The 13,661-nt window shown below is 35.6% G+C and overlaps 1 protein-coding gene across 1 annotated transcript in view; it reads right to left on the bottom strand.

The window, feature by feature from the left end:
* Positions 1 to 4,064: 4,064 nt before the first annotated feature.
* Positions 4,065 to 13,661, bottom strand: part of MAP3K21 (mitogen-activated protein kinase kinase kinase 21) — a 42,376-nt gene continuing 32,779 nt past the window's right edge. Inside the window, exons 7-11 of the mRNA XM_042895289.1 lie at positions 11,343 to 11,459; positions 10,647 to 10,797; positions 9,718 to 9,812; positions 7,245 to 8,033; positions 4,065 to 6,274 (exon numbers count right to left, since the gene is read on the bottom strand). Coding sequence (XP_042751223.1) covers positions 5,850 to 6,274; positions 7,245 to 8,033; positions 9,718 to 9,812; positions 10,647 to 10,797; positions 11,343 to 11,459 — 1,577 coding nt within the window. The 3' untranslated portion in view covers positions 4,065 to 5,849. The remainder of the gene's footprint in view (positions 6,275 to 7,244; positions 8,034 to 9,717; positions 9,813 to 10,646; positions 10,798 to 11,342; positions 11,460 to 13,661) is intronic.

Raw genomic sequence — 13,661 nt, 5'->3', positions numbered from 1 at the left:
GTTTATAAACATGGGAGATCTGATGCTCTTTTAAAACTGGGAGAACACTTAAGATGAGCAAACATCTTAGCGCTGCTTCCTACCACAGCAATAGCTGTTGAATGAAGTCTGACCTATGGAAACAATCCATCCTAAGAAGTCCTGAACCAAATTCCCAGGCATACTTTTATAAAGAGAGGGTAACAGACTTTAGAGAAATAGGTAAATAATCTAGGATAAAAAGAAAACAACAAACAAACAAACAGATTTGAGCCAAGAGTGCTAAATTGCCTACATCTGCTAGAGCAGAGGGCAAGGAGAGAAACCATTTTGCTGTCCCATGCTGTGGAAACTACATCAGTAACGACATCCTGAACAGAATCAAAAGGTGTCCACTCACAATATGATGTCCACTCACAATATGATGTCCACTCACAATATGATGTCCACTCACAATATGAAATAAAGGTACAATTATGTTACAACTGCAAAAGGAAGAGGGTGATACACAACCAGTCTCTACACAATTAAAAAAATTGTTCTATATGCACTTGTCACCTGGTACACATGGAGAAAAAAATTCTTAAAAAAACCCCCTAACTTCTACTGAGTCTTAAATGGCTAAGGTACAATCAAAAGTTTTCTCTCTGTTCAGTTAGAAGCAGACAACTTCTAGCTATTATAAGAAAAGCAGCTCCAGATGTGGAAAATAAATTTCCCTGTAACAATACCATTTGCTTGCCCACAAACATCTGTCTACTTTACCCACAAGGAATACTTGCTGGAGTGTTTCTGTTCCAGTCTCAAGAGCCAGCCATCAAGTAGATGTATCACGTATAATAAGGAATGGTGATGAAAATTTCCACTATTGAGAGTGGAGCCAGCAAAACGAATGATTACAGGGATTCTACTACGAGAAAAGTAGGTACTTGGCTAAGAACTAGAGTGGCTGATAAAACATTCACATTTTGCCTCAAACATTCTAGACAGCATGTAGACATGCAGAAGATGCATACTCATTTCTCTAAGTGAATCAAGAAGGCACCTGAACAGTGGATTCCCTCTGGATGAATGCTCTGCCCTTGGAAATAGCTTGCAAGTGATAATCCAGCATTATCAAAAGCCTAGAATGCAAAATAACTTAAAATCTCTTGACAATGTATGTGACTTATCTAGACTACTTGCAGATACACCTCACTTTAGATCCAGCTGCTTCTTAGCACAACTGCCTCTCCATCAGGAATGGGAAAGAATCGTTCAAGCCTCACAACTGTGGACAGCATTTAGCCAGCAGAATAAGTGTCATTTTAACAGAAGCAACAAACTCTGCTTTCAATCTGGAAGGTAGCACAGAGTAAAAAAAGCTTCATAAACTACTACTGCCTACTCCTATCTGATAAAAATCTTGCAAAACAGTGAAAGAAATGAATAGTCATTTCTGTTACCTCAATGGTCCTAAGCATCCAGTTCTGACTCTGCTTTACAAGACAGACAAATATAGGCTTACCAGAGTAAATCCAGTATGGGGCCATGAAGATATTTGAGACTTGATCACTTCTTCCATGATGAAAGGCTTAGAGAGCTCCATCTGTTCAGCCTGGAGGAAGCTCCACCGTGACGACCATGAGAAAACATTTCTACAGTGAAGGCAGTCAAACACTGGCACAGAAGTCTCCATCTGTAGAAGTATTCAGAACTCAATTGTCCTGCACAAAATGCTGATCCTGCTTGAACAGCGGAAGGTGTCACATTATCTCTAGAGGCCTTTTCCAACCTAAACAATTCATTATGTGAAATAAAGTAAATCCATCCTACTTGCAAAGTTCTGTGCATTGTTCTCTAGCTTATTAGAACAAAGCACTTGGTTGAGGCACTGTTCAGGCCCTGGAACAGATGGTGGTCACGGCCCCAAGATGCCAGAGTTCAAGAAGCATTTGGACAACACTCTCAAACACATTATTTGGATTTTGGGTAGTGGTGTGTAGAGTGAGAAATTGAGCTCAATGATTCTTGAGTGTCCACCAAACTCAGGATATCATGAAATTGTATGAAAACAGCTATTCTATCAATTTACTGGACTTCTAACAATATTGAGATGGCTAACTCGAGTTTGGTTTGCTCATTTTTACTTACAACCAGAAAGACATCTGTTAGATTCATGCAAGGACTCAGTGGCCTTAACTTTGAGTATCTAATGCTGGAAAACCTGGGGTACCTTACATATGCATCAAAAAATGTGCCAGAGAAAGCCTCATGCTGCATGCAGTGTAGTAAACTGGTTGGTCATTCTAAAAAGGGAGGTGGCTAATGAGCAATGCAATCTTTTCCCTTGTCATACACTTCTCTGCAAATCATTACAACAATATATTGTCAACAATATAAACTGCCTGTGCAGCTTGGCTTATAAATACTCATACCTAGGCTCAATACTGACGCTCACTGGCTACATGAAATGTATATTACCTCATCAGCCTCACTGAAATCTTCACACAAGGATGTCTTTATAAGATTGGGCTCGCAGTTTTGAATTTCACTGCACCACTGGAGACTTCATTATATTGTTGCTGTGCAAACAGATACTTCCTCATCTCCCTATCCAAAGGTGGGCTAAAAAGCCCATAATGTAATGTGGAGAATGGAAAAGGAAAGCTCACAAAAAAAGCTCACAGAAAATATTACAAGAAAAATCATTGCTCCATTTGTCTTAACAACAACCACACAAATAAATCCTTACCTGTATTTTTGATGCTCAATCAGGTGCAAACTTCATTTACAGAATTTCAATGCTACTCTAACAACTCTGTAATACACAGCTATCATTATAATAGCCCCAAAATATATATGCTCACAGAAAAGAAAGAAAAAGCTCACACTGTATGTTTCTGCACACATCAAATACAAGAATAACAAGAATATTCACCTGCCGAGCTAGATAATTAATCTTAAATTAACAATTGCACCCTAACGTTCCAAGAATAGGCTGGCAGTAGTCTACAGTTCCTGGCTATTCCCTTGAGAACCCAATTGTAAAAGTTAAGATACTATAAATATATCTTTTGCAAGAAAATGCAGGTCACTTTGCAATCCAGTAGCTACAAAACATTTATTTTTTAAATAAAAACATTTAAATCATCAGGTTTTGTAAAACAGCATGTCAAGTGTTTATCTTAATCTTTGTAGCGTGAGCACCTTCAGTTTTATGCTAAAACAATCAACATAATTTATTATTTGGTCAGACTATTAACCTACATTGAAATAAATATAACTTCAAACAAGACAGATTACTTAAAGCATACCAGATAGCTCTAACTTCATAAAAAGCTTCTCTGGTGGCAAGTAAAACAGAGACTGCAAAACCACGATTGCAATATTTTTCTTTTTCTCTTTTTTAGATTCAGTGAAGACTGGCCTATGGAACTATGAAAAACAAGAATAAAGTTCTATAGACTAAAGCTTAGAAAGACTGCATCACAAAAGAAAAATTAATTAAGATGGCTTACCTAAACCCTCTCAGATTGAGAGGTGGAATACATACTTCTAAATTAATTATAATACACTGGGCTGGTCATAATATGACCCGTTCTCAAGCAAAATTATCAACTGAACAGAAATAGAAGTCTTTGTTTTACAATGAGATAAGCCACTGATAAGTGAAAACAATATAGCCCACAAAGAGCATTTTAAGCTGACTCTGATTACAAAATGAAGGGTGCAAAATTCCACAAGTGATATAAACCTTTAAATACAGAAGTTTGTAAGTCAAAATTAGTTCAGCACCTGAGATTTTCCTTTAGAAAGCAAAACAGAGACACTTTCTTTAGAAACATATAATACAATCAACTCCTTTGCTCTCAGTGTTGCATCAGAGTAATTGATCGGAGTTGAAATACACACAATGTTCTAGGTTTCTAATTATGCCCTGAAGATAAATGGACTAGCAAAATAGATTCAAGATTTGATCCATGTGCATTACACAACTGTTTTACAAAAACATTTTTTTATCAGAACTGGAATAGATTTCATCTACTGAAGTGTACTGATGAAACTGAATTTAAAGAAAAGTCAAAGAACAGCACGTAATTTGAATAACGTTGACAAGGAAATAAGATTACTGAAATAAGAGTGTTTGAACAAAATGTAATAACCTGCTATGCAGGCATGTAGTTTTACAGACAACTAATCTATTTGTCTTCACTTTCAGTTAAATTACTATTTGAAGGAAACCCTTTTCTACTTTCGCTTAGGTAGCTGGGAAATGATATTTATCTGTGTTCCTCTCTATGTGATTTCAATGTCATGATTTTGTATGTCTAGTTACCTACCATTCTCAAAGTAACCAACCTACTGCATACCAGTCTTAAAATAGAAACTTTCCTTTTTTAATCTCCTGGCTTTGAAGCTTTTAAGTAAATGTGTATTCTATTTAACACTTGAACACTTGGACCCCAGAACAAACAACAAAAGCCTCAGCAAAGTACTGCTCTGAGGAGTACATGGTAATGTTGCTCTAATGTGACCTAATTTTATTTATGAAGACTACTTGTCAAAAGATATGCAAATTAAGATTTCAAGTATTGGCATATGAGGGATGTTCCTTTAATTCTAGAAATGCTTTCATCAAATAAAAGAGACTGTACATTTGGTTTTACTTATTCACTTAGTGAAATTGTAAATAAACTGTTAAGGTTTTTTATTGTTATTTTTTAATCAAGGTTAAGCCTCCCACCACAATTAACTATTTGGAATTTTATGAAACTGTCGTATCTCTGAAAAGCAGCCAAGCACATCTCTTTGCCCTTTAATTTCTAAGGGGGCTATCAGTAGTAAATTTAGGAAGAAAAGCTTCAGAAATTATATAATGAAAATGTCAATGCTTCGTTTTTGCTGCTCTAAAATTTGTGCGCAGTAAAACGCACTGCTGAATCACCTAAACCCCAAAAAACAGTCATTCTTAATCCCATCAATTTTTTCTCAATAAAAAGTGCAGCAGAGTTTTTAAAAAATAAAGAGGGGCTAGAGGGCATAATCCTCTCCATCATACAAAAAAAAAAAAAAAAAAAAAAATTCCAAGCCAAGAATATTCTTTTCAGTGCAAACACTGCAGTCTTCAAAAAGTTAAGAGTACAAATATTTACATTCCAGTGTATCCTTACCTACAAGGATGCTGTTTCACATTAGAAAGCATGTCAAATACCTTTAATCCAATCAAAATATTAAAGTTTACTTTCTCAAATCAATATAGTGGCTGAAACCCAAGTGTTTACATAAGCAGTAAAACTTTCTGAAGAAACTAATGCACACAGTTGAAAGTTCTCTCAAACACCAAGGGCAAAGACTGCAAATGCAGCTGCTGGTCCTTAACCAACTTCAGTATAACATGCCAAAACGTAACCAGCCATTAATGGGGACTGAACAGTTTTCTATACTGGCATCTTAAGCCCTTGACCCCTTTCATAATTCTACAAGGCATATAGAAGCTAGCTGCAGATAACTCCTTATGCTAAACTCTTCTTGAGTGAACACAATGTTAACACATGTCCTTCAGTTTTTCAATGTGCAAAGTTAGATTTCCAGAAAAATAATTCAAATTTATAGAAAATGTATGTAACGCTGCAGAGGGAGATGAGTATGTTATTTTAATCATTCAAAATACGCTCAGGAACTTTAAGAAGTATTGTGCTTCTAGAAGTACTAGCTGGGATTCCATTTGAAAAAGGCACCTATCACACTTCCTTAATTAGCTGCCCACTTTAATAATTTTGGTACTATTTGTTACAGTACATCAAAAAAACAGCAGCATAAAGCATTAGGTGGACAAGAATTTTATATTTGTTCTCCTTTAAAAAGAAAATATTTAAAATGAAAGGCACTCAAGACAAAAACTCTCTCTCCAGTTCATATATAGACGGCCGGCATGTTTTGCTCTTCATTCGACATAAAGGCACAGTACAGTCTCTATTTTGACCTTCCACATCAATATCAAGTAATGAGGGCATGTGGCAGTTAGTTCTTTCCTCAGTGTCTGGCAAGAGGTGAACGTCTGGATCCGTACCGCCCTCTAAGCATTTGGAGTCTTTAGAGTTTGGTTTCATAATATGCGGAAGAATCTGCCATGGATCAATTTTACTTCTAACAGAAGAAGGTCGAGGCCTTGATATAATATTCATAGCTCTTTGTTTTTCATTTGAAATACCACAGTGGTTGCTGCTTCTTTGAAGGGATGGAGAATGTAGAGCTCCAGTAACTGAAAGAACGGGCAACTTGGAGACATCATCGGTTGAAGCAAATCCATTAGCTGACAGAACGAAAAGGTCAGACAAACAAGAGAAGAATTTAAACTCTGTGTCTCCTTGATTTCTTTGCCATTTGCAAAACTGTGTTACCACAAGCATTAATGATTTTTTTTCTTAAGAAAAAAATTAAGACATTCATATACATTCGTGGGCAATTTCCTAAAGAAGGATCAGCAGTGCTCAATGAAATCTTTCTTCTATACTTTGTTAGAGACTATAACAATTTCTATGTCATTGTTAGAAACAAGAAAAAGCATTAATTATCCAGTTCTTGGATGAATATTAACAGTAGAACACAGCCATCAATATTTGTCAGGTTGTTATGAATAATTATATACGCACAGAGTACCATAAAGGATATTACATTTAAGCCACTATAGAACACCAGTAGTGCAGTTTAGAACTCCTGTTCTTTTCAAGAATTCATTAACTATGAACAAATCCACTTGCACCTTAACCAAATTTAAAGTCATTTTTAAATTAATTTTTTTAATCAACAGCTTAGCTCAAAGATTTGCAGAGTATATGACAACTCCTCGGTCAAACAAGCAAATCAAATCATATCAGATTCTCTCTTCTTGAACTTAAAAATGTACAGTATTATAACGATGCTAATTCCCTCACATATGCAGACTGTGAAACAAGCAAACATTTCTCTCAGTGTTATGAATTTTTCACACAAAAAACACGTTATTGCTGACAAAAAAACTAGGGAAATCTGTTTTTGCAATACCTGAGGAAATAACTGTTCCACTTGAATCTTAGTAATACCTTCCCTGTAACAGGATATTATTCCAAGTGCAGACAGCTCAGGGTTTGGACACCTAAAGCTTAACTGCATACATTTATGAAGGCTGACCTAACACTTGAACATATGACAAACACCCAGTCAGTAGTGAATGGTTAGTTTCCCTACATTTTCTGTTTCTGAAGTTAACAATCCCCCCACATTTTAAATTCTCAATCACCTACCTGCGGTGTGAAAATTGTTCCCATCTGATAAGGTTCGTCTATGACTCAACACACTTGTCTTCATTGAGGAAGCATTTGGAACTTTTTGAGACTCTTGTTGCAGACATAGATTAAAAGGCTGATTTTTCAATTGTGCAGAAACTGTATTAGGAGCCATCTGTATTCTCTGTTCTCTTTTATTTTCATAAGTTTCATAAGATAAAAAGTCCTCATTAGAATTACGTGGATCACAATCACCAAGCACACTGCTTACAAATGTATCTTCACTGTCAGATTGAAGTAGGCATTTTGTGGAAATGGAGGGCATAGAGAGAAGATTCACAGTACTTGCTGCTGGATTTAAGGATGGAATACCCGTTTCCTCTTTTTTGGACTGCAGTCTTGTAGGGCTCGCACTCCTGCGAAATTTTGAAGCACGCTGAAATATTCCATCACGTTTCTTCTTCTCATCTTTAGGCAAGAGTTCATCTGGACCTTGTGATTTGTTCAGCTCTCTAATATCCAAGCCCAGAGCAACAGATGCGAGGAGGACTGCACATCCATAAAGAACTGAATCAGTCTTCTTCTTCTGCAGTGTTCTGCTCAGACTGTTTGTAGGTGTCATTTGAGGAGTGCTATTTGTAGAACTGGCAGAGGTCCCTTCTTCAAAGCTTTCATGTTCTATTGTATTCTCTCCTTGATCATCCTTCCAAAGAGGTAGGTTAATATAGGCCTGACTTGGCAACTTAATTGACTTTGGTCTTTTACTGTCCAAACTTTCAGGGAGAAGTTTCTTATCAGCGCACACATCTGAAAAAAATTACAACATACTTTAGAATTACAATTCAACTATTTCACATATATCTTCATATGTACACCAGGATTTCCTCTTACTTGCAGTTAATAATCTTGAGATTTGTATGCTCCCCTTAGATGTAGTCAGAAGATCAGAGAGACTCACATTTTGAGTTTTGAGTTCACATTCTAAGCCTAAACATTTTCAGGTTTTCTATTGAGTCTTTAGAACATATGAAGTACTATTTCATTACAAATGTCGTACTTCACGTAACTCAAAAAGCAAACTCTAGCAGGAGCAGCTTGCAAATGAATCTTAGCACATAAGCTTAATTTTTAGAAAGGAAAAATAGATCTTCCAAACTTCAGCAGAATATTGCTTCTGCACGCTTTTGGTAGTGCTTTTTAGACCACATGAAAAATATTTTCATGTATGCTTTACAGTTATTTGATTTAATAAACACAAAGTAACAGAGAAGATCTGGAACAGATTCTTTGCAACACTTTCAATGAAGCTGTGTTCCAAAATCAAATGAATTGCTAGAATATTTTCCAATTAATTACGTCTGAGGTAAGGAGCAAATGTGACATTTCACACCTAATGACAAAAAAAATGGAACGTGCACATAGGTCACATGATTTATTCTATCGTAAACTACTGAGCACTATAGAACAAACATGGAAATATTTGAAATACGTAAACTTGTTTAGTCTTCTCTGGATGTAAGGGTTTAGTACATGCTAGTCAACCCACGGAATTGCTCTCTGTTTAGTCTGTGAGTTTTTTTTTGTTTTTGTCGTTGTTTGTCTGTCTGCTTTTTAATAGTCCTACCAGTATACATGAGTCTTTTTTTTCCTCAACAAAAAAAACAAAACCAAAAAACCCCACCAACATCCAAGCAGCTTACTATTTTCTCTTCCAGTTGACATAAATCTATAGCTACTGGACTACAAGTTATACCACAGTTGTTTCTTTGTTTTTACTTTGTTTTTCCTGATAGCAGTATTTTTTCCAGTTATCTGTCATACAGAAAGCACACACAAATGTGAAAATTATAATGAATACTGAATAGCTAAAGCACATTCTAGGAATGGACATAAAATGCAATATCTTGTTTGCTGTATTTCAAGATAATATATTCCTTTTTTTTTTTTTCCTTGTGGTTTCTTGTAAATCCCAAAATGTCACGTAACCAACTTAAAGATTTGCAATCTACTTTTTTTTTTCCTTGAACATTTAAAGAATAAATATTGCTAAAAAAAAAATCAGGAAACTAAGACCTGGAAAAATATGAAGACTTACAGGTTTTAACTACAGTTTTAAACTGAGCACACAGAGGCCACTAACAATAGCACTCATTAATGATTATTTAAATGCCAATGTATTTATTTACAGAAGAATCTAAACAGCAGTGACCACAGACCTAATATACAGATCAGCCTGACAACTCAAAAACATGGAAAAAGTCTGCATGCTATGGCAGACCTCATGCAACCTGTCTGTTAGCTGCTAGTAATAGAAAGCTAAAGATTACTTCACACTTAGCGTAACAATTTTTTTTTATAATTTGAATTATATCTGTAGCATTAGAACTCTTAATAACGTGCACAATATTTGAGGAACAATGTGCTTTGTAACACTGGAACAGACTTAATGCCATCATGTAGTAACTTCCATTTTTTCAAACACAGCTCTTACCTTGGTCCACAAACAGCGAAGCTAGAGGAACACCCTTCTGATTTTTCATTACAAGTGTTGACCAAGGGTTGCTGCCATCTGAAAGGGGTCTTATTCTGAAACAATGATAGGTACTTTGATATTTCAGATGATACTGTGCTTACATACACTTAAAAAAGAAAGATGTTGCATTTCCTTTCAAACTATAAACAGTTATATAGAACTTGAAAACAGAAAAGCTTTTCAAAGTTAAAAAAATGCATGTAAGAAATAGCATAGTCTTAAGACTACAAATTGATAACATAGCTTAGGAGCAGGAATTTATACTAACAAGAAAGTTTCAGGATGACAGGCTAAAAAAAAAAAAGTCAAAGAAAAATGGACCTTAACTATCTACTGAAGAACAAAAGTCAGTGAAAACCTGGACAACAGATGCACTCTCAAAGAAGTGACACAAATATAATAAATTACAATCACAATCACAAACAGTGAGTTTTCAAAGAAACAAAAATAACAAAGCCAGTTTCAGTAGGACGGTCTGACTAGCTTACTAACCAGGTAAATGAATGGATATCTTCACACACACACACACACACACACACAAAAAGGACGCACTGAAGTTACTGTATGAAGAAAAGGAAGAGGGTCTTTTTCATCATAAAATAGCCAACCTCCAATTTTCAGCAATCAGAAAAAAAAATCTGAGAATAAATGTGCTCAGCTGAAGCTCAGAACCCTCTTAACCTGTGCTGGTTAATGTGAATGATGCTGCTGGTGAGTACTGTGCTTCACGTATGCAGTCAGTCTTATGTAATTGCACTGGAAGATATTACTGAGGGCTGTGCTTGCAGTTCTTCAGGACAGTCTGAGGAAAGGCAAGAAATCACCTACTACAGTGATTTAGTTACCAAGGATGCTTAGTATTATCAAACAAAATGCAGTAGACATACTTGTCCTTACAATCTGCACGATCCTTTGTTTGAATTGAACTTGGTCCCCATGTACAACCTCTCTTTTTAAAATTTTTCTTCACTTCTTCAAACTCTTCTTGGTGGTAAGTTGTGCTCCTTCCCCACGTTTTGTTGCTTTCATCTGAAGTTACTGAAGATTGGATTTAAAAACACAAAAAACCTTCATGTAAGTATATATACTACAAATATATATCTTCGTACACGTTGACAGAACAGCCTTTCTCTACCACAAAGCCATTCTGATACAGTAACACAAAGAGTAGTAAACAAAATTTGAGGCTTTCTCTTTCACAGAAAACGCCACACAAATCACACTGAACCAACAAGATGAGCAAGAAAGAAAAACAACGTATGAGCTGACAATAGACCCACATTAAAGGCAAAATAACAAAATTATCTGCTCCCTTTAACTGAGAACCTTATACTTAGGTAATTTAGACAAGTGAATTAGACTGAGCACTTAAATTCCAGTGAAGAAAATATACGCTGTGGAATAATTGGTATCAACTGAAACGATATTCCAATTGAGAGAATGATTAATATTTTCTCTCTCATTAAAAGTATGATTTGTTTGGGTGTAAAGCATCAGTTCTTCATTAAATGCTTAGTCCGTCACTTCAGGTCAGCTGTGAAATTAAACAGAACCAGCACCTTTGAAACATAATAAAATCTTGCCTTTTTTCATAACCCCACTGGGAAGTTCACATTCACTTGTGATATCTACATCTTGCTGGTACACATATACACTGTTTCTTCGGCCATTAGCTGTGTGTGTATCTGTACTGGGAATCACTGAAGAAAAATTAAGAGATCTTAGTCAAGCTGGTTTCAGAAAGGAATCTTTTTTCCTTCTTCTGGTCGTAAAGCCCAAATCTAAAAAGGCTCTAAGCATCTTTTAATAGAGGCTTTGTACTGTAGGGTTTACAGGTTCCTCTTTCTAGGATCAGTCTCAGACAAGCAGACTTCTGTATGTACTAACTGAAGAAATAACTTGACAGCAACTGCTCATGCTTACAGCTATGATGGAGATGAGAAAAAAAACCCCAACAACTTAGCTTGTTACAACAGCATGATTAATGAGGCAGTTTTTTTCTTGCCAGCTGTTCAGTCACTCCTGAACCACTGCACTCTTGTCCTCCCTCACCATACACAGCTGCTTGTGTAGTACAGCAAACTACCTGCCTTCTTTAAACTCCCTTATTTCAAACAGTATCAGGACTACTGAAAATGTATTTTTTTTCTCTCCCTAAAACAGCTTTTAAACATAGCTGAACTTGATTTTAACCACAAGATTTACAATTAACTAAATTTTTATTTTAAAATACAAAGCATTTACATTATGAAGCTAGAATTGTTGATGACAAAGCAAAGCAATCAAGCAACCAATTGTTAGAAATGCCTGCTCAAATCATCTCTGTTCAAAGAAGTCTTCTTGAAACAAAGATACTTAGAAGTGAAATCAAGTTAAAACATTATTGTGGGAAAGAATTTATTTTGCACAGGTGCAGATGGGTGTGGAAGCTAAATTGTTTCACCTAGATACTCCTGATAGATGTGATATGCTTAGGGATCTAAAATCAAAACCAGAAGAGTGCTTCTTTTAAAGGAGAGCCTTTATGTCATCCTTTATGCTCTAATCCTACGAAAACAAACGCCTGCTCAAACAGAACAAAAAGTCTCCAGCAGCACTGAGCACTTACGCAAAGATTTAGACTGGCACTGCTATCATTTACACAGACTAGGAATCACAAAAAAAAAAAAAAAAAAAAAAAAAAAGAAAAAAGAAAAAAAAAAAAGAAAAAAACCCAGCAAAACCCACTACCAACAAAAAAAATCCAAAAAATAAAAAACCTCAAGTTTTCAGAATTGTGCCAATACCAGCAATTTACTGCACTTCCAAGTACTTCTATACGGAACCAGGAAAATAAAAGAAAACAGGACAGTCTTGTCTATATGTAGTCATGATATTTCACGAGGGAAAACCTCTCTGTACTTCCTGCAGTAAGAAAGATTTAAGAACTCCACAAAAAAAAAAAAGCTCACCACAGCTTTCCTCATAGAATTTGCCTTCAATCTCAAATTTTCTTTAAGAAAAGCAAGATGGAGTTGGTCCATCTCTCCCCGTTACACACAATATATGGGTAGTAACAGTATTTACCCAGTATTTACCCAGTGAACTGTGTGAGTTCTGGCAACAACAATTCTGGTATTTATTCAACTGGAAAAGGCAGCACTTCACCTTCAGAGAATAATTCATAAAAAGGTCTTCATAAAGCAGAGATATTTCCAAAGAAGAGAGATCTGGTTTCTATCCAAGTTTTGGAGTTTCAGTTAGGTTCAAAAAATGAAACAGAAGCCTGTGAACTAGCTACAAAACAGCATGCAGGAAAAAAAACAAAACTAGCATGCATGTTGATTTCTCATCTTCCATATGCATGTCGGATACAGATTCTGAAGTACTTTCCTTCAGAGAAAACTCCTTTGGCAACAATAGTTAGTCCACATCCATAAGCAACCAGTTGGCAAGTGTTCTACTGATATTAAATAGAGAGAAACTTCAGGCTTTTCCATCTCATGTAACATTTCACTTTAAATAAGGGCAACCAGACAATCTACTCTGCACGACAGTTTAAGCAGTATAAAAGCAGGCAATGAATCACATAAGAATTTACCCCATTTACATACAGTCATCTCAAACATAAAGGTGGGCTTTACTATAAAAACATGACAGGTTTCCTTCCACATTCATAACTGCTACCTCCACTATTCCTTCTGTCACCACTATACAGAGAATAATTAGATTGTCAAGCACAAGAACCATTATTTTTATTTTTGTTTTTGTAAGATGTAAGATTTCATCTTTATTTTCTTCTGTTTTTATATTTGCTTACAGTTTACTTTTCTTTTTTCCTGAGCAAGCGGAGTTGCTGGTTGATTAATCAGCTTTTCCAGCTTATGAGACTGCTTTATTCTCTGAATATTATTATTTATTTT

This window comes from Lagopus leucura, unplaced genomic scaffold, assembly GCF_019238085.1.
Source record: "Lagopus leucura isolate 7727_CA_CO unplaced genomic scaffold, USGS_WTPT01 Super-Scaffold_73, whole genome shotgun sequence".
Lineage (NCBI taxonomy): Eukaryota > Metazoa > Chordata > Aves > Galliformes > Phasianidae > Lagopus > Lagopus leucura.
Note: the sequence above shows the minus strand (reverse complement) of the source record. Positions and strands in the feature narration are given on the sequence as shown.